Genomic DNA, 21,842 nt, shown 5'->3' with positions numbered 1-21,842 from the left:
AAATAGTCCGGTCCGGATACGCCCTCAATCTGGAATCCTTGCCTCCAAATTGTCCACCGGGAGTTCAATCCTTCAGCTCCCATCACAAGCAAGTACTTGCAGAGGAACTCTCCGCCTTTCTCAGCGCCAATGGGGTCGAGCCCGTTCCACAAGGGCAGGAAGGGCTGGGATTCTATTCCAGGAACTTTCTTGTGGAAAAGAAAACAGGGGGGATGCGTCCCATCCTGGACCTAAGGGGCCTGAACAAATATCTGGTTCACGAAAAGTTCAGGATGCTTTCCCTGGGCACCCTTCTTCCCATGATTCAGGAAAACGATTGTCTATGCTCTCTGGACTTAAAGGATGCCTATACTCACATCTCGGTGCTCCCAAGTCACAGGCAGTACCTTCGATTTCGTCTGGGAACTCAGCACTTTCAGTATTGCGTACTGCCCTTTGGTCTCGCCTCTGCGCCCAGAGTGTTCACAAAATATTTGGCAGTGGTCGCAGCATCGCTACGCAAACTGGGAGTACATGTGTTCCCTTATCTCGACGATTGGCTGGTGAAGAACACCTCGGAGGCAGGAGCTCTGAAATCTATGCGGATTACTATCCAGCTGCTTGAGCTACTGGGGTTTGTAATCAATTATCCCAAGTCCCATCTAATTCCTGTTCAAAAATTGGACTTCATAGGAGCTCTGTTGAACACACAGACGTCTCGAGCCTACTTACCCCAGGCCAGAGCAGACAACCTTCTGTCCCTCGTCTCCTTGACTCGAGCGTCTCAACAGATCACAGCTCGGCAGATGTTGAGACTTCTCGGTCATATGGCCTCCACAGTCCATGTGACTCCCATGGCACGTCTACACATGAGATCAGCTCAATGGACCCTAGCTTCCCAGTGGTGTCAGGCTACGGGGGATCTGGAGGGTGTCATCCATCTCTCCACCAAATTTCGAAATTCCCTTCATTGGTGGACCATTCGATCCAATCTGGTCTTGGGACGCCCATTTCAAATTCCTGAGCCAGAAAAAGTGCTGATGACGGATGCATCCCTTCTGGGGTGGGGGGCTCATGTGGATGGGCTCCACACTCAAGGAGTTTGGTCCGTCCAGGAGACACATCTTCAGATCAACCTCTTGGAATTACGAGCGATCTGGAATGCACTAAAGGCTTTCAGAGACCGGCTGTCCAATCACATTGTTCTAATTCAGACAGACAATCAGGGTGCCATGTATTACACGAACAAGCAGGGGGGCACCGGATCATGCCCTCTGTGTCAGGAAGCCGTCAGGATGTGGCTTTGGGCTCATCAGCATGGAATGATTCTCCAGGCCACATATCTGGCAGGTGTAAACAACAGTCTGGCCGACAGATTGAGCAGGATAATGCAACCTCACGAGTGGTCCCTGAACATGGACATTGTCCACAAGATCTTCCGAGCGTGGGGCACCCCCTCGGTGGATCTTTTTGCCACTCAATACAATCACAAAGTTCCTCAGTTCTGTTCCAGACTTCAGGCTCACGACAGACTAGCGTCAGATGCTTTTCTCCTACATTGGGGGACAGGCCTTCTGTATGCGTATCCTCCCATACCTCTAGTAGGGAAGACTTTGCTGAAACTCCAGCAAGACCGAGGAACCATGATCCTGATAGCACCCTACTGGCCTCGTCAGATTTGGTTCCCTCTTCTTCTGGACTTGTCTTCAGAAGAACCGTGGAGATTGGAGTGTTTTCCGACCCTCATCACTCAGAATCAGGGGTCACTTCTGCATCCCAACCTCCGGTCTCTGGCTCTCACGGCCTGGATGTTGGGAGCTTAGAAGTTGCCTCCTTGGGTCTCTCCGAGGGTGTCTCCCGGGTCCTGCTTGCTTCCAGGAAAGATTCCATGAAAAGGAGTTACGGTTTTAAATGGAGGAGGTTTGCCGTCTGGTGTGACAGCAGGGCCCTAGATCCTTTTTCTTGTCCTACACGGACCCTGCTTGAATGCCTTCTACACTTGTCAGAGTCTGGTCTTAAGACCAACTCCGAAAGAATTCACCTTAGTGCGATTAGTGCTTTCCATCAACGTGTAGAAGGTCAGCCTATCTCTGGACAGCCTTTAGTTGTTCGATTCATGAGAGGTTTGCTTTTGTCAAAGTCCCCAGTCAAACCTCCCCCAGTGTCATGGGATCTCATCGTCGTTCTCACCCAGCTGATGAAAGCTCCTTTTGATCCACTACACTCCTGTCATCTGAAGTACTTGATCTGGAAGGTCGTTTTCTTGGTGGCTGTTACTTCAGCTCACAGGGTCAGTGAGCTTCAGGCCTTGGTAGTTCAAGCTCCTTATCTCAAGTTTCATCACAACAGAGTAGTCCTCTGCACACACCCTAAGTTTCTGCAAAAGGTGGTGTTGGAGTTCCAGTCAATTGTCTTGCCAACATTTTTTCCCCAACCACATTCCCGCCCTGGTGAGGACAAGTTGCATACCTTGGACTGTAAGAGAGCATTGGCCTTTTACGTGGAGCGGACAAAGCCCTATCGACAGTCCGCCCAGTTGTTTGTTTCTTTTGATCCCAACAGGATGGGGGTTGCCATCGGAAAATGCACCATCTCAAATTGGCTAGCGGATTGCACTTCCTTCACTTATGCCCAAGCTGGGCTGACTTTGGAGGGTCATCTCACAGCTCATAATGTCAGGGCCATGGCTGCATCAGTGGCCCACTTGAAGTTAGCCTCCATTGAAGAGATTTGCAAAGCTGCGACGTGGTCATCAGTCCACACATTCACATCTCACTACTGCCTTCAGCAGGATACCTGACGCAACAGTCAGTTTGGGCAGTCGGTGCTTCAGAATCTGTTTGGGGTTTAGAATCCAACTCCACCAGCCTAGGCCCATTTCTGTTCTGTTCCAGGCTGCACTCTCACTTAGAGTGTTTGTTTTTAGGTCAATCTCAGTTATGTCCTCGCCGTTGTGAGGCCCAATTGACCAAAGTTTGTTGTTTTGAGTGAGCCTGGGTGCTAGGGATACCCCACGTGTGGTGAGCTCCAGCCTGCTTGTCCTCGGAGAAAGTGAAGATACATACCTGTAGCAGGTGTTCTCCGAGGACAGCAGGCTGGACATCACCACAACCCTCCCTCCTCCCCTTTGGAGTTGTAGTTTTTTCTTGTTTGCTTGTTATCTGAGGGAAGCGCGCGGGCGTCGCGGGCGTCGCGGGCGGGAAGTCACTCGTGCATGCACAGTGCGTTGTCCCTGCGCCTGTCGCACACCTTCTAGAACTTTTTGATTTTTCCGGAGCTCCTGGGCCGTCGCGGACGACGACCCACGTGTGGTGATGTCCAGCCTGCTGTCCTCGGAGAACACCTGCTACAGGTATGTATCTTCACTTTCTTTGCCCACAGGCACAAAATTCGAAGAAAAAAAAAACTAGTAAGTTAATTTCTAAAATAGCTACTGCTAATTAGGGAAGTGAGTCCGCTCCCTCCCCCTCAAAAAAAAACTTCACTGGGTACCATGTTGGATTGGTAGGGAAGGAGAAGCAGAAAGGTCTTAGATGCTGGTTCCTAAGTTTTTGGACTGGATCCTAGATTTAATGAAAATTTGTTGAGACCTGGTTTAGACATTTTGGAAAGCATATATGGTAGTACGGAACACTATCTGCTTCAAGACAACCATGCAGAGGCCTGGGGACAAGCTCTCCCAACGTGTAGCCTGACTGTAACGTGTCCTGCTTGAAGTTATGAGAAAAGGTGCTGTCTTAGAGCAGGACATGGACAGGATTCAACTTGAGCAGATTCTCAGATGCGCCCTATACTCAGATATTATGTCTAAACAATCTAGGCAGTAGCTTCAGGTTTACATCAAGTGCAGGTGCCTACAAACTTTGTACTACACTTTTTTTTTCTCTCCCACAGTGCATTTCCAGTCTCCCTCTACACAGAACAGGTAGAATAATGCTCCTTTGTGGGTATTCCTGAGGCTAGGGATAACCTGGTAGGATTCCCCTTCAAACAGGCTCCATTGACACCTGAATAATTGGTGCCTTCACCTGGGTGTTAGTGGGTGGGATTTCTATCTCTTCTCCCCAAAAATGTTTTGTTTTTAAAGCTGTAAACAAGGCTGGTTAAAAGTATTTACAATTGTATTCCATGCATACAACTTATCTAACAGTGCTAATACTGACAATATGAAACTCTATGAAGCATACCTATTATACACCTACACCATACCTGATCAGTGGGATCAGTGCCCTTAACATAATGCTGCTGCATTGGGTCAGTAATGCCTCTGAGGGGCAACTACCCCATTCAGTTTCTTACCTACAGTGATGCTATCAACAGCATATTCACAGAGCGGCCCGTAGAATTCATCAGGACAGATACACTTGGTCGAATCAAAATAACCTCCATTCTGACACCCTGCAAATGAAAATGACCTTCTGTAAGATATTTAATTCAGCATGATCAAGAAGCTTTTGAGTGAATTGGTATGTGATCAAGTTCCTTCCTTTCCTACAATGTGATTATAGTACCAATTCTTCCATTTCTTGTTATGACCTTGAGCAGAAAGCGCTACTACTAATGATTTCTATAGTGCTACAAGATGTACACAGTTCTGTACATAAACACGCAAGAGACAGTACCTGCTCAATAGGCGCTGTGGGACAAATGCATGCTTTTAAATTTCACCCTTAAAGTTAAAAAAAAAAAAGTCTGAACACCTTCTGAACAAGTTTTTGCTTTTGCATAGTGTATAGGGTGGGGTGGAGGGAAGATGGAGGGGGTTAATTTATAAACAATTGAGCATATAGGCACCTATAAAATTGGTCATGGGGTATATACACATAAAAGATGATGCTCAGGAAATGCACTACCTACTTTTATGTGAAATGGGGGGGGGGGGGTAAGTTAATTATAAGATGCTTATAGGAAAAGTCCAGAAATCTCCTAATTCACCCTATTTTATAGAGGCAACATAGACAATATCCAATCATTCATCTCCCTTCCATACCCAAGATAACTCTGGCACACCCAGATTACTCTTTGGAACCACAGGCCTGGTGAACACCAGATTAGCTACTAATGAATCTCCAGTGATCTACAAGGTCCACTGTGAACAGCATCTAGACATTTTAGGAATAATTGAAACCTGGCTAGATGCAACCAGAGGATTAACACTATATAAGTCTGAACTATGCCCAATAGGTTAGAACATCCTACATCAACTAAAACCAGAGATATGAGGTGGACCCCAGAAAAAGGAGGACAGATTGAGCCAGTCTGGGTTTAACTTCTATTGCTTTCAATGGAAGCAAAACCCAGACTGGATCAATGTGTCCTCTTTTTTCTGAAGCCATATGGCAACCCTAGGTGGAGAGGTAACTGTCCTGACTTGGGATACAATCAATGCACAGAATCACCATCCCTTTTAATCCTGCTAGAAGAAGAGAAATCAATCTGGCTGCTCATGGTATGACAACAACCACCTCATAATAATGCATCATCTAAGCAAGAACTCGTCGGATCTCTAGGTTAGTGATCATGGGTGAGTTTAATCTGCATATCGAAACCACAGATACTACCACAGCTGTCTTCCTGGTCACGATGACAACCCTAGGATTCACACAGGTGATCAAATTCTACAACCCAGGAATAGGGTCACATAAGAACATAAGTGTTGCCATAATGAGACAGACCAAAGATCTATCAAGCCCAGCATCCTGTGTCCAATAGTGGTCAATCCAGGTTACATGTACCTGGCAAGATCCCAAAACAGTACAATACATTTATGCTACTTATCCTAGAAATAAGCAGTGGATTTTCCCCATCTTAATAATGACATATGGACTTTTCGTTTAGGAAGTTATCCAAATCTTTTTTAAACCCCGCTAAGCTAACTGGTATTCTACAAGGGGGCTGAGATTCCAGAAGACCAGGACAGCAATGTTGAGATAATACTTCTATTATAGACAGACTAATTTCTAATCTACTTGAAGTGGATGATGGCTTTCAGAGATTGGAAACAGATCAGAGACAAGAAAATTCTGACTGCTGAGAATTTCCTAGAGGCCTTATATTATTCCCATATGGAGAAAAAGTTAACTATAGAGTCCGAGCAGGTTGATTTTGGAATATACACATAGCTAAGACCCTAGAGAAAAATGCACCAGCAGTCAACACTTTCTCTGTGTATGCAAAGTGTGGAGTCTCGGTTTTCAATAAGTAGATTGGTCTGAAATGTATCAAAATCTGCTCCACAATGTTTTGGGTACATAACTGGCAAAAATTAGCCTTAAAGGTGAAAATGGAAGATAAAGATTTACTACATGCCTTAAAGGAATTTTTTTTTTTTTAATTTTGGAAGAAGATGTAATTGAGCAACTGTCACAGTTCGAGATGAGTGAGCCCTTGGGCCGTCATTGGGTTCCCAACCCGGGAGTCAGAAGGTCCCAATAGAAGGCAGATGAGTCACCACCTGGTGGAAGGCCCCCAAGGTGGGCCCTGAAAGGAGTCTGGATCACTGGGACTGGAACAGCGGCGCTGGAGATTGGATTACTGGAGCTGTATACTGTAACATGGGAACTTGAATAGTGGAGCTGGAGACTGTAAAACAGGAACAGTGGAACTGAGGACTGGAGCACTGGAACATGAACAGCAGAGCTAAGGACTGGAGCACTGGAACAGGAACAGTGGAGCTGAGGACTGGAACACTGGAACAGGAACAGTGGAGCTGAGGACTAGAGCTTGGCAGGAGCCAGGAGGCAAGGCAGGACTGGTTTGGCGGGAACCAGGAGGTAAGACAGGATTGAAGCTTGTCAGGAACCGGGGGAAAGGCAGAATGGACGTTGGCGGGAAACAGGAGGTAAGGCAAAACTGAAGCTTGGAAGGAACCAGGAGGAACAGGATTGAAGCTTGGCAGGAACCAGGAGACAAGAGGCAGGGTTGAAACTGGGCAGGAACAAGGAGACAAGACAGGACTGAAGTTTGGCGGGACCCAGGAGTCAAGGCAAGACTAAAGCTGGGCAGGAACCAGGAGACAAGGCAGGACTGAAGCTTGGCAGGAACCAAGGCAGTGAAGACCTGTTGTGAAGGCAAGGCGGAAGGGAAGTTCAAGAGCTGAAATACCCCATCACAGGAGAGTGCCACCCTCTACTTCATCTGCCTGCCCTTTTAAAAGAAAAGCTTCGGCACACATGTGTACCTAAGGACACTGGCACCGAGGCACCAGAAATAGGAGTCAAAGTGAGACAGAACACGACATCCCAAGGTGAGTCAGGGGGTTAGGGCATGGCCATGGCCGTGACACCAACAATAGATGTCTCATATAGAGGGGCATTTTCGATATGACCTCTAAGTCTGAATTTGGACGTTTTGCAAAAATGTCCAAAATCTGAATAGGAAAGAAGGTCATTTTCAAAAAAGAAAAACGTCTATCATTTTTTTCCCTGAAAATACTGTTTTGAAAAAGGTTTAGTGATTTGGATGTTTTGTTTTCTGGTCCATTAAAAAAAAAAAAAAAGTCCAAGTGCAAGACACACAAAATCAAGCCATTGGGATGTAGGAGGAGCCAGCATTTTTAGACTGATCCCGCCAGACATCCTAGGAAAGCAATAGGACACCCTAGGGGGCACTGCAGTGGATTTCATAAAATGGTTCCAGGTACACATCTCACCATTGCTCCCTTATCTTGTCTGCTGAGCTCCCCAAGTCTCAACCAAAACCCACTACCCCCAACTGTACACCACTACCATAGCCCTTACAGGTGAAGGGGGCACCTACTGTATATGTGGGTACAGTGGGTTTCTGATGAGTTTTGGAGGGTTCACAGTTCCCTCCAGAAATGTAACAGGTAGAGGGAGGTATGGGCCTGGGTCCACCTGTCTGCAGTGCACTGCACCAACCACTAGACTACTCCAGGGACCTGCATACTGTTCTAATGAACCTGAGTATAACATCTGAGGCTGGCATAGAGGCTGGCAAGTAATGTTTTAAATCACATTTTTGGGGGGAGGGAAGGGGGTTAGTGACCACTGGGGAAGTAAGGAGAGGTCATCCCCTGATTCTCTCTAGTGGTCATCTGGTCGTTTAGGTCACCTTTTTGTGCCTTATTCGTTATGCAAACAGGTCTAGCTCAAAACATCTTAGTTTTAGTCCTGGACGATTTTGTTTTGTTCCATTATGACTGAAAAACCTCCAAGTGTTAGGAACACCCAGATCCCGCCCTTAACACATCCCTGATATGCCCCATTGTGAATTGAACACACTTCTGAAGGCGTTCCTAGAAAAACATCTAATTTGGACTTTTTTTGTGAGAAAAATGTCCAAATGCAGATTTATGCCACTTTTTGGACATTTTTCTCCTTTGAAAATGAGCTCCTTAGTGGATCAAGGTATATGCAAAAATTTGGTTGCTTAGCTCTAACATTTTTCACATCTGTTGTTCGTGCTATGGTTATTATATCTCTTGATTAGACTGTATGTTGGCCTACTTGATAAATTAATAAGGAGATTACAGGTTGCCCAAAATATGGTAGCCAGATATTTAATAGGCCATAGAAAAAGGAAGAGTGTTGTACCATTACTAAGGGATCTTTTTAGTAAGCTGCAGTAAAAGTGGCCTTAGCACAGCCTTATTTCGGTTTTCCCCCCACATGCTAAGATCATTTTTACCACAGCCGTAAAAATGACTTTTAAAAATGTTGTTTTTATTAATGCGCTAACCAGTTAACATGTGCTAATGAAGCTACACTGACTGGTTAGCGTAGGAATGCCCACTCTCCACACCCCAGACACGTCCCTCCAAAAGAATTTATATTTTAGCGTGCAATTAGCACACGCAGATTTGGCAGTTATTGCAGGATGCCTGACTGCATCCTACAGTGTGGCATGTTAAGCTGTGCTAAGTGTGCATTAGTGCCTAATGCAGCTTAGTAAAAGGACCCCTAAGGGATTTACACTGGCTATCAATTAGGAAAAGTGGTATTTTTAAATTAGTAGCAATATCTTTTAAAATATTGAAAAATCAGACACCTAAAGAGTTAAGGGGCCGTGTAATTAAACAGTGCTAAACAGTGGCCAGCAGTATCCCCAGCCTGGGTCTTTCCAGCGCACTGAGGCCACTTTTAGCATGGCAGTAAAATGGCCTCATATCCCCTAATAATGACCATGTACTAATTTCCCCATTAGCCCATGGTCATTAGCACATGAACCTATGCATAGGACTCCACTGAATTGGCTAACATCACAGGCCCTACCACCTTCCGAGAAAGACCACAATCATCAAAAAAAACTCCTATAAGGAGAAAAAATATTGTGGCCAAAAAATGGAACATTTGGATTGTAATGAAAAACTTTTTTGTTTTAGTGTTTTTCTCCTGATGAAGTAGTGAAACAGTTGGGTCCCTTGCTGTCGAGAAAATAAGAGACATTGCAAGTGTGGAATTATTTAACCCACAAAAGATGTTTTGAAATCCAGTTGGACGACAGAACAGAATCCACCACTGGAATATAAATTTTGTTTATCTATACACTGGTGTCTGCAATAAAGGGAAAATATGACTCAGAATCATTCAGATTAGTTTCAAGACAACATTTGCTGGTCATATTGTGATTAGTGACGTTTTACAACAAGTACTAGATGTTGAGAATTAAGAACTGTGTAGTTATTTAATCTTGCTCCGTTAGCAGTCAGTTAAAGTGTATAGTTTAGTGAGTGGTCTGCTGTGTTTTTCACAGTTCCATCACTAATCATAGATGTTTGGTGGGGGTGTTTTGATCAAAATTTGATAATTGATACATGATTCACGTTCCGTTTTTTCGCCACAATATTTTTTCTCCTTATAGGAGTTTTTTTGATGATTGTGGTCTTTTTCGGAAGGTGGTAGGGCCTGTGATGTTAGCCAATTCAGAGGAGTCCTATGCATAGGTTCCCTGGGCATCTGAGGCTGGTTTTTCAATTATATTTCAATTATTTTTTTATCATAATCCTACACCAGCATCGTTTATGAAAAAGGAGTGGCGGTAATAGTTTCTTTAGATACTTTTTCTCTCCTTGCAGTTGTTTAGATATTGAGATTTCATTAGCACATGAGCCATTATCACCATCTATTTTGTATAAGGGCTCACGTGCTAACCACATGCTAATCGATTAGTGCACAGCGATGTAGCCAAACTAACCAAATAAGGCCCTGTTTACCAAGGCCTTGTTTTTAGCGCGTACTAATGATTAACAGGTGCTAAACGCTAAGTCACCCATAGGAATATATGGGCGACTATCCAGCTCGTTTTCGAAAGTGAAGGGTGCCCATCTTCCGACACATCAGGAGATGGGCGCGCCGCTCTTCTCTCAGGTGCGTCCAAATCGGCATAATCGAAAGCTGATTTTGGCTGCCCTCAACTGCAGTCTGTCACAGGAGCGGCAAAAGTTTAAGGGGGCGTGTCGGAGGCATAACAAAGGTGGGACTGGGGCGTGGTTAACACATTTATTTTATTTATTACATTTGTATCCCGCACTTTCCCGCTCATCGCAGGCTCAATGCGGCTTACATAGTAACAAGAGAATACAATCTGTAGTATCTGAATCAACAAAGGAGGTATGTGGTAGGACAAATGAACAAGGGTAAATGGGATAAAAGAGGTATGAGAGAAAGGATAGGGTTATGTAAGGAAGTGGAGCGATGAAGAAGAGGTAGGGGAAGAGCATGGATGGTAAGAAGATTGGTAGCCGCAGGGGAAAGCAATGCGGCAGATGCTGTGTCTGTTCCTCCAGGTTCTTCCCAGCCTCCAAGGGGGCCCGGCGCTGGAGTTCTGTCTCCTGCTCCTGTCGAGACACAATCTCCCAGGTCCCGTCAGGAGCAGGAGAGAGAGACCCGGCACCAGGCCCCCCTTGGAAGCCCGGGCTCAAGGAATTTTACCCCCCCCCCCCCCCCCGCTCCCCCTCTCGGCAGCCCTGCCTGAAAAGCACTCAGCAGTAGTGCTTTTTAACCTGCAGCAAACACGCATTAGTGCTTAGCAGAGCTTAGTAAAAGGACCCCTGTGAGAGTGATTATATCAGTATGTTCCTAAGCAAATTTTAAGATCAATGAAAAATGACTGATTATGAAGTGATGAAAAAAAGATTTAGTGAAGAAACGCTTGTAGAGTAATAGTGGTAGAATAGCATTTCCCAGAATCTACAGGCAGCCTTTCCCAGAATCTACAGGCAGTCTCACCCAGTGCCTTTTCAGTTAATCAGGAGCAAACAAATTGACCTCTCCTTACCCAAACATATGGGACTCTTGTAACCTGATAACAGAAGAGGGCCTTGATAAAATCCCAAGAAGTCATCGACCAACCAACTGCTCCAGGTAAGCAAGGGACACATAGAAGGGTCACAGAAAAAAATCACAAATTCCTCCCTTTCGAATGAGCAACTAGGATTGTCAACTGGCTCCAGATTCACTCAACAGAGTTGATCCAGTCCTGGGTTTATCCCCATTGCAGGCAGGGACTTGTAGTCTTGCCTTTCTTAGGGGATCCATTTTGGAAACCAGAACAAGTTCCTGCATGCAGTGAGGTAAAACCTGTAAGGGATCAACCTAATGGGGAACTGTTGGACTCACGTTTCCAGTGGTGAATCGTCTATTAGTCTCTACTTTTGCCTTCTGTCTCTGTCCTTTGCTAAAGGACCAGGACAAGCTCAAAAGTTACCAGCTAGGATTTAACATCCCATTTCTAGGAAAACGCTCACTGACTTACTAGAAGAGAGAAACTAGCTTGATCCTTGTCAATCTGGATTCAGACCTGTTTATGGAATGGAAATGGTCCTCATAATCTTGCTAAATAATCTTCACAGAAACTGTGATAGGGGATTTCCCTTGGTGTCAGTACTGCTGGAGTTTTCAGCAGCCTTTGACACTTTGGACCACAATATCATGCTAGCACAGAGAACAGAAACAGGTATCAGGGGCACAGTACCTGGTTCAGATCCTCTCTATCAGATAGCAACAGTTCATACTGTTCAGCAGCACCTCATTGCTGCCTTGGGAACTGACCATACAGTCGCTTATTTTGTGCAATGTTGACCTCAAGCTATTTACACCCACTGGTGTAAATACCAACGCCTAAATTATGTGCAGAACAGATGTATTCTGTAACCTTGCGCAGTTTTTTTAAAATGCCCGACACGCCCATTTCCCCGCCCCCTAGCAACGCCCCTTTTGGGATGCACACATTAGAATTTAGGCGCAGTGCATTACAGAATATGCATGGAGGGGCATAATCGAATGGGGCGCCCAAGTTTTCCTGGAGCCGTCCTCGCAGGAAGGCTCTGTGAAGGGGCAGGGCAACCCATATTATCAAAACAAGATGGGCATCTATCTTTCCTTTCGATAATACAATCATGCGCAATTCAGCAAATTTAGGTCGACCTTAGAGATGGTCGTCCCTAGAGATGGTCGTCCCCAGGACTTGGTCGTTTCTGATTTTTGGGGATAATGGAAAGCGAGGACGCCCATCTCAGAAATGACCAAATCCAAGCCATTTGGTCATGGAAGGAGCCAGCATTCGTAGTGCACTGGTCTCCCTGACATGCCAGGACACCAACAGGGCATCTTAGGGGGCAATGCAGTGGACTTCACAAATTGCTCCCAAATACATAGCTCCCTTACCTTCAGCCAAATGCACTAACTGAATGGAAAAAGCCCTTCCCTTACCGATCCCTTAGCGATTCGGAAAGGAACAGGCATGCATGAAGGAAATTGCATGCAAATGAGCTGCTCGCTGTTAGCTCATTTGCACATGATTTCCTTCCTAAGCTGCGTATATAATAGCCGTCTACCACCTTAAATAAATTGCCGATTACAACCTTAGAAAAGCACAAGTCCAGGTGAAAGTGTCCATGAATGTCTTTTTTTTTTTGTTTTAGTGTATGGGTGAAGGATGTCCTTTGCTATGCCTCTGTCCCTGCAACAGGCAATTGAAGACATCCATTTTCGACGTTTCTGTGAAAAGGACATCCATCGAACACCTCCTTTATTTAAATTTGGATCATAAATAGCAGCAGTTGGATTTGAACCAGCCACCTCTGGACTGCAAGACCACTGCATTAACCACTAGGCCACTCCTTCACTCCATTTCTCTCCACTCCCTTGAAATGTTTGAAAGAAGGACGTCCATACCTTCGCTATGCCTCCCCAGGGAACCTGCATACTGCTGCAATGGACCCGATTATGACATTTGAGGCTGGCAAAAAAAATTTTAAAGTTGTTTTTTCAGGGTGGGAGGGGGTTAGTGACCACTGGAGAAGTAAGGGGAGGTCATCCCCGATTCCCTCCAGTGCTCATCTGATCAGATCGGGCACCTTTTTGAGGCTTGGTCGTAACAAAAAAAGGACCAAGTAAAGTCGCCCAAGTGCTCGTCAGGGATGCCCTTCTTTTTTCCATTATCGCTCGAGGATGCCCATCTTTAGGTATGCCCCAGTCCCACCTTCGCTACGCATCCAACACGCCCCCGGGAACTTTGGTCATCCCCACGACGGGAAGCAGTTGGGGACGCCCAGAATCAGCTTTCAATTATGCCGATTTGGGCGACCTTAAGAGAAGGATGCCCATCTCCCGATTTGTGTCGAAAGGTGGGCGCCCTTCTCTTTCGAAAATAAGACTGTTAGTGATTTATGCGCGTAAATTCTAATTATTGCCAATTAATGCTGATAAAGCGAAGATACTGACCTGTAGCAGGTATTCTCCGAGGACAGCAGGCTGAATATTCTCACAATTGGGTCAACGTCCATGGCGACCCTGGTATCGGCATTTTGCCAGGAAAATAAAAGGTTTTGCCAGAACGTTTTGGTGCGTGAACCAGGCACACTGCGCATGCGCAACGACTTCCAGCCTGTCACTCGAAAAGCATAGAGAACAACTCCAAAGGGGAGGTGGGAGGGTTTGTGAGAATATTCAGCCTGCTGTCCTCGGAGAATACCTGCTACAATTCAGTATCTTCGCTTTCTCTGAGGACAAGCAGGCTGAAATACTCACAATTGGGGTATCCCTAGCATCCAGGCTCACTCAAAACAACAAACATAAGTCAACTGGGCCTCGCAACGGCGAGGACATAACTGAGATTGACCTGAAACAAGAAACAACTGAGAGTGCAGCCTGGAACAGAACAAAAAAGGGCCTAGGAGGGTGGAGCTGGATTCTAAACCCCGAACAGATTCTGCAGCACCGACTGCCCAAACCGACTGTCGTGTCGGGTATCCTGCTGAAGGCAGTAGTGAGATGTGAATGTGTGGACTGATGACCACGTTGTAGCCTTGCAAATCTCTTCAATAGAAGCTGACTTTAAATGGGCCACTGACGCAGCCATGGCTCTAACATTATGAGCTGTGACATGGCCCTCCAGAGTCAGCCCAGCTGGGGCATAAGTGAAGGAAATGCAATCTGCTAGCCAATTGGAGATTGTCCGTTTTCCGATGGCAACTCTGCTCCTGTTGGGATTGAAAGAAACAAACAGCTGGGTGGACTGTCTATAGGGCTTTGTCTGCTCCATGTAAAAGGCCAATGCTCTCTTGCAGTCCAAAGTGTGCAACTTGTCCTCACCAGGGTGGTTATGAGGACGTGGAAAAAATGTTGGCCAGACAATTGACTGGTTCAGATGGAACTCCGACATCACCTTTGGCAGAAACTTAGGGTGCGTGCAGAGGACTACTCTGTTGTGATGAAACTTGAGATAAGGAGCTTGAACTACCAAGGCCTGAAGCTCACTGACCCTGTGAGCTGAAGTAACAGCCACCAAGAAAATGATCTTCCAGGTCAAGTACTTCAGATGACAGGAGTGTAGTGGATCAAAAGGAGCTTTCATCAGCTGGGTGAGAACGACAATGAGATCCCATGACACTGGTGGAGGTTTGACTGGGGGCTTTGACAAAAGCAAACCTCTCATGAAGCGAACAACTAAAGGCTGTCCAGAGATAGGCTTACCCTCTACACGGCGATGATAGGCACTAATCGCACTAAGGTGAACCCTTATGGAGTTGGTCTTGAGACCAGACTCTGACAAGTGTAGAAGGTATTCAAGCAGGGTCTGCGCAGGACAAGAAAGAGGATCTAGGGCCTTGCTGTCACACCAGACGGCAAACCTCCTCCACTTGAAAAAGAGTAACACCTCTTGGTGGAATCTTTCCTGGAAGCAAGCAAGACTCGAGAGACACCCTCAGAAAGACCCAAGGAGGCGAATTCTATGCTCTCAACATCCAGGCCGTGAGAGACAGAGACTGAAAGTTGGGATGCAGAAGCGACCCCTCGTTCTGAGTGTTGGAAAACACTCCAATCTCCATGGTTCTTCAGAGGACAACTCCAGAAGAAGAGGGAACCAAATCTGATGTGGCCAGAAGGGTGCAATCAGGATCATGGTTCCGCAGTCTTGCTTCAGTTTCAGCAAAGTCTTCCCCACCAGAGGTATGGGAGGATATGCATACAGAAGGCCTGTCCCCCAATGCAGGAGAAAGGCATCTGATGCTAGTCTATCGTGGGCCTGAAGTCTGGAACAGAACTCATGGACCTTGTGATTGATCTGAGTGGCAAAAAGATCCACCGTGGGGGTGCCCCACGCTCGGAAGATCCTGCGAGCTACAGTCATATTGAGAGACCACTCATGAGGTTGCATTATCCTGCTCAACCTGTCGGCCAGACTGTTGTTTACGCCTGCCAGATACATGGCTTGGAGAAACATGCCGTGACGGCGCGCCCAAAGCCACATCTGTACAGCCTCCTGACACAGAGGGCAAGATCCGGTGCCACCCTGCTTGTTGGTATAATACATGGCAACCTGACTGTCTGTCTGAATTAGAATGGTTTGGTTGGATAGCCGATCTCTGAAAGCCTTTAGAGCGTTCCAGATCGCTCGCAACTCCAGGAGGTTGATCTGAAGACCTCTTTCCTGAAGGGACCAAGCTCCCTGAGTGTGAAGCCCATCTATATGAGCTCCCCACCCTAGAAGGGATGCATCCATCATCAGCACTTTTTGCGGCTGAAGAATTTGGAAAGGACGTCCCAAGGTCAAATTGGATCGAATCGTCCACCACTGCAGAGAATTCCGGAAGTCGGTGGAAAGTTGAATTACATCCTCTAGATTCCCCACAGCTTGATACCACTGAGAAGCTAGGGTCCATTGAGCTGATCTCATGTGCAGACGTGCCATGGGAGTTACATGAACTGTAGAGGCCATGTGCCCCAGAAGTCTCAACATCTGCCAAGCCGTGATCTGTTGCGACGCTCGAACCATGGACAGTAGGGACAGAAGGTTGTCTGCCCTTGCCTCGGGGAGATAGGCTCGAGCTGCTCTTGTGTTCAACAGAGCTCCTATGAATTCTAATGTTTGAACTGGGGTCAGATGGAACTTTGGATAGTTGATTACAAACCCCAGTAGTTCTAGCAGGTGAATAGTCATGCACATGGACCGTAGAGCGCCTGCCTCCCAGGTGCTCTTCACCAGCCAATCATCGAGATAAGGGAACACATGCACTCCCAGCCTGCGTAGCGACACTGTGACAACCGCCATGCACTTTGTGAATACCCTTGGCGCAGATGCGAGCCCAAAGGGCAGCACACAGTACTGAAAATGCTGAGTTCCCAGGCGAAATCGAAGATACCTCCTGTGAGCTGGGAGTATTGAGATGTGGGTATAAGCATCCTTTAAGTCCAGAGAGCATAGCCAATCGTCTTTCTGAATCATGGGAAGAAGGGTGCCCATGGAAACCATCCTGAACTTTTCTTGGACCAGGAATTTGTTCAGGCCCCTTAGGTCTAGGATGGGTCGCATCCCCCCTGTTTTCTTTTGTGCAAGGAAGTACCTGGAATAGAATCCCAGCCCCTCATCCCCTGGTGGAATGGGTTTGACCGCATTGGCCTTGAGAAGGGCGGAGAGTTCCTCTGCAAGTACCTGCTTGTGCTGGGAGCTGAAAGATTGAGCTCCCAGTGGGCAATTTGGAGGTTTCAATATCAAATTTAGAGTGTATCCTAACTGGACTATTTGAAGAACCCACCGGTCGGAGGCTATGAGGGGCCACCTTTGGTGAAAAAATATTAACCTCCCCCCAACTGGCAAGTCATCTGGCATGGACACTTTTACTGCGGCTGTGCTGCTCTGGAGCCAGTCAAAAGCCCGTCCCCTGCTTTTGCTGGGGAGCTGCAGGAGCCTTAGGCGCACGCTGCTGACAAACGTGAGCGCGCTGGGACTGAGCCTGAGTAGGCTGTCGAGAAGAAGGAGTGTACCTACGCCTAGGATAGGAATAGGGAGCACTCCTCTTTCCCCCAAAAAACCTCCTGGATGAGGAGGTAGTAGCAGAAGACGTCCGCCAGGAGAGAGAATCCATCACATCATTATGCATTTTGATCTGAGTGACCACATCCTCTACTTTTTCACCAAAAAGGTTATCCCCCTGGCAAGAAACATCCACCATTTTCTGCTGGATATTGTTATCCAGGTCAGAGACACGCAACCATGGGAGTCTGCGTGTCACTATACCTTGGGCAGCGATCCTGAATGCCACATCAAAAGTATCGTAAGTACCCCTCGCCAGGAATTTACGACACGCCTTCTGCTGCCTGACCATCTGATGAAAAGGCTCAGCCTGCTCCAGAGGGAGTGCCTCGACCAAGCTGGACAGTTGCCTCACCGAGTTCCACAAGTGGATGCTAGTGTAGAGCTGGTAAGTTTGAATCCTAGCTGCGAGCATAGCGGCCTGATACACCTTCCTCCCAAAAGAATCCAAGGTTCTAGACTCTCTGCCTGGGGGTGCCGAGGCATAGTCCCTAGAACTTTTGGCTCTCTTGAGAGCAGAATCCACCACCATAGAATTGTGAGGTAGTTAGGCCTTCACCATCACAGGCTCACCGTGGACTCTGTACTGGGACTCAGCTTTCCGAGGGATCGTAGGATTAGAGAGAGGGGATGACCAGTTTCGCACAAGAACGTCTTTGAGTGTATTATGCAAAGGGGCCATCGCAACCTCTGCAAGTAGAGAAGGATAATCCAGGACCTCAAGCATCTCAGCCCTGGGCTCATCCTCAACCTCCATAGGGAAGAGAATATCCTTAGACATTTCCCTGACAAAAGAGGAAAAAGAGAGACTCTCAGGTGGAGATAGTCTTCTCTTTAGTGGAGGGGAAGGATCAGAAGGAATCCCGTAGGACTTGTCGTCAGAAAAGTACCTGGGATCTCCTTCTTCTTCCCACAAATGCTCACTGTCTGTATCGGACAGAAGCTCCTGAAGAGCAGCCCGAAACTGAGCCTGCCTCGATGTAGAGGAACGACGGTCTCAAGGGCGATGTTGACAAGTCAACTCCTGTCTGGATCTCGGCAAAGCTTCCTCCACCGACGTCAAGGGAGAGTCAACCCGGGTGGCAGCCGACGCCGATGCCGCAAGCTGCACCAAGGTTGGGGACACCTCCGCAGGCAGAGGGCCCGATGCTACAGTCATAGATGGAGCAGAAGGCGCAAGCACCCCTGGTACCACAGCAGACTGGTGTAGCAATGCTTCCAGAAGCTCTGGAAAGAGGGCCCGGATGCGCCCGTCCTGCGCTGCCATCGGAAAAGATTGTGGGGTCAGTACTGGGCTGCCAGACGACCGACGCATCGACACCTCCTGAATAGAGGGAAAGCGATCCTCTCCGCGCCGACGCTTCTCGGGTGCCGAATCCTTCGGTGCCCCGGAGCTCTCGGTACCGTGGGAAGAAGGAGACCAATGATGGTGCTTCGCTCGACGCCCGTCATCAGCACTCCTCGGTACCGACGAGGCGGACGTGGAATCCACACGCCTCCTCAGGGCCGGGTCCGATGAAGGTCAGTCCCGGGGGACCTGCATAGCAGAAGGCCTCAAGACAGGTGGAGACCCACTCGATGCCTCACTGCTCCCAGCACAATGTCGTTCGGTAGCCATTACCTGCGCTCTCTATGCTTCCCTTGAAGTCGATGCAGACTTCAGTACCGACACCGACCTCGATGTTGAAGGACCGGACCGATCTCAAAAAGGTTTTTCACGGAGAGCTTCCCGTGACACCCGAGTCTGCTTTTTCATTTACGGACAGAGCTTACAAGAAGCTGGCAGATGCTCGGGTCCAAGACACTTGAGACACCATGCTTGGGGGTTGGAGACTGTCTCTTTGTGTCAGGTGTTCAGCGCTGTGTGCGTCTGGTAGCGCTATATAAATGCTAATAATAATAAATAATGGTCCGGTTGCACCGAGTACAACGCTTGAAGCCACTGGGAATCTTTGATATCATGGAAGAAAAAACGGCTTCAGCGAAATCAAAAGACGCGATGGTGCCAAAATAAAATAGGGCACAAAAGGGAGAAAACCCTACCGTGCAGCCTAAAGGCCAGCTGCGTCGAAAAAGAAAAGAAACTTTAAAACCTGCTAAAAACTAAAGAAAATAAGGGTTCTTTTTTTTTTTTAAACAAAGGGATGGATTCGCGAAGACACTGAAAAGCGAAAAAGAAGCCGGCAAGCCGAAAAGAACTTTTCCTACCTGGGCCTTGAGAAGAACACAGAAAAAATCTGTGTCGCCTCAAACGCAGAGAAAAAAGAACTGAAGAAGCACGTTCGCTTGACGGGCAGGAAGTCGTCCGCGCATGCGCAGTGCACCCGGTTCGTGCCAGAACGTTCTGGCAAAACCTTTTGTTTATTTTGCTGGCAAAATGCCGATACCTGGGCCACCGTGGATGTCGACCCAATTGTGAGTATTTAAGCCTGCTTGTCCTCGGAGAATTGCTTAAGTGCTGTTATCAACACTGGTTTGTTAAGCTAATTAAGTTACATGCATTGTTATGGGATGTGCTTGGATTTCTGCACAGAAATCTAGGTGCAATATATAGAATCCAGTCAATATGCTTATAAAATAATCCCAAGTGGACAAATTCATGAAATGACAAGAATGCAAGCTTGTACACGACTTTAGGGTACAATTCAAGGTGGAATTTGGGAGCAGAGTTGCAATTCACTTGCGTACTTTATAAACTCTGTACATGCTTATGCGTGCTTTCTTTTTAATTGTACTTGAGTTCAGTTTATTCATGACTTCTGTGGGAGTTGTGCTGGAGGTCATTTTAAGTATTTACTTTGGTATACAGTGGCATTTTCACAAGTGGAGATGAGGAGGAAACAGATTTTAAGGGAACATGGTGTAGGCTTGCTTGGAATGGGCCAGAAATGTGTATTACCCATTTTATAATGGATAATTAATTTTATGTAAACACATTTCCTCATTGGCTTCTGCACCAGTAGGGAGGTATGCATATGTAATCCCCTGGGAAATTTGAGGGTAGGAAGACTAAGTAAATTCCTCCAGGAAATTACTAAACTTATACAAGGAACTCTCCAGATTCACTAGAAGGAGGGGGAATGTGTAGTGGGGGGAGTGGAGAACTCGGACCTAGGGTAGTATTGGGAGTTGAATGAAAGGAGATGTCATAAGGGAGTGGAGTTAGGGTGTAATAAAACCTGTTGCATTGCTGAACACATGATCTTTGGTTGCCTACACCCTGCTAGGACCCATGAGGAGAGGGGGTATCCTGATCCTGCCTAACACCCTGAGGCTGAAAAGAGAGGTATCCTCTGCTAGAAAAGCAGTGACTGAGAAGAAAGCTCCAGGTGGGAAGAGAGAAAACCCTTGGGAGCAGAACAGAGAGAGGCCTGTTTGGAGGCAGAGGGAGAGGCTTAAGGAAGCGCACCTTTGAGAACAGAAGGACGGACAGGGAGGTCTGACCCTGAGGAGGTCTGGCAGCTGGGGAAAAGCTCAACGGGATGTCACAGCCTCTGATTATTCTGCTGGATGGAATGGGTAAATAAAAGAGAAAAGACTGGACAGTTATTGTAAATATCTAAATAAATTTGGGATTCCAGAAAGTACATTTTAGTTATCAAGACCTCTATTACTAACAGGAACTGTTGTTAAATGAGTGATGCCATAGGTGGCATCTGCCTGTTACAACACTTTCAGTAAAGAGTTTGCATTAATTTAAATACTGGAGTGAAAAGTATTATTTACTGTGAAGTCAGGACGGAGTGAAGGGGAATTCACAGAGATCTGTAAAGACTCATGGCTGAATACCCTACAGCCTACCGGGATTTAGCCCAGACCCGATCGGTGCCCAGCTCGTCAGAACAGAGCTTTGTTTTGTGTCCCTGGTTTGGGTGTCCAACCCAAGAGCTTAGCCAGTGCCCAGAACTTGTGGAGACCACATAGAAAAAAGAAAAGTGCTTGTTTCAGCCAGGATATTACACAGGGGATTAAGGGAGCAGTTTTCCTTAAATCTCCATTTCCTTGTTTTGTCTCAAAAACTAAACTATTGTTTGCAACTTTTATAGCTAATTGCCACCACTAATATAAAGAGTTTTGTGAAATTGGCCAGCTGTACACATGTGTGCCAGCATTTAAACATGGAAGTTGCAAAATCGCTACTTCCACATATGAATGCTACAAACAGGACAAATAAGCACCTAGAGGGAGATTCTATATATGGTGCCTAAAAAATCGGTGTGGAAATCAGTGCTGACTAGATTTAGGCGCGGTATATAGAATATGCTTAGTTGGTATCTCAGCACCTAAAATTGCGTGCATCCATTTACACCAATGAAAATGTGGCATAAATCCCAGCACGTAGATTTTCGCACATCGTGCCATATTTTATAACTGTGCTACTTTTTGTGTATACCCTACTTTGATTTGTACCTGTGCTCTTCAGGGCACAGACCGTATAAGTCTGCCCAGCACTATCCCCGCCTCCCAACCACCAGCCCCGCCTCCCACCACCAGCTCTGGCACAGACTGTATAACAGTGGCGTAGCCACAGGTGGGCCTGGGTGGGCTGGGGCCCTCCCACTTGGGGCTCAGGACCACCCAACAGT

General features: G+C 46.8%; 1 protein-coding gene across 1 annotated transcript in view; it reads right to left on the bottom strand.

Annotated features, from left to right (window-relative positions):
* Nucleotides 1-21,842, bottom strand: part of LOC115461978 (mucin-19-like) — a gene marked incomplete at its 5' end in the record, with an annotated part of 73,199 nt that overhangs the window by 31,792 nt on the left and 19,565 nt on the right. The window contains one exon of the mRNA XM_030192028.1: nucleotides 4,279-4,377. Within this exon, the coding sequence (XP_030047888.1) occupies nucleotides 4,279-4,377 (99 nt within the window). The remainder of the gene's footprint in view (nucleotides 1-4,278; nucleotides 4,378-21,842) is intronic.

The sequence above is a fragment of the Microcaecilia unicolor genome, chromosome 2, assembly GCF_901765095.1.
Source record: "Microcaecilia unicolor chromosome 2, aMicUni1.1, whole genome shotgun sequence".
NCBI lineage: Eukaryota > Metazoa > Chordata > Amphibia > Gymnophiona > Siphonopidae > Microcaecilia > Microcaecilia unicolor.
Note: the sequence above shows the minus strand (reverse complement) of the source record. Positions and strands in the feature narration are given on the sequence as shown.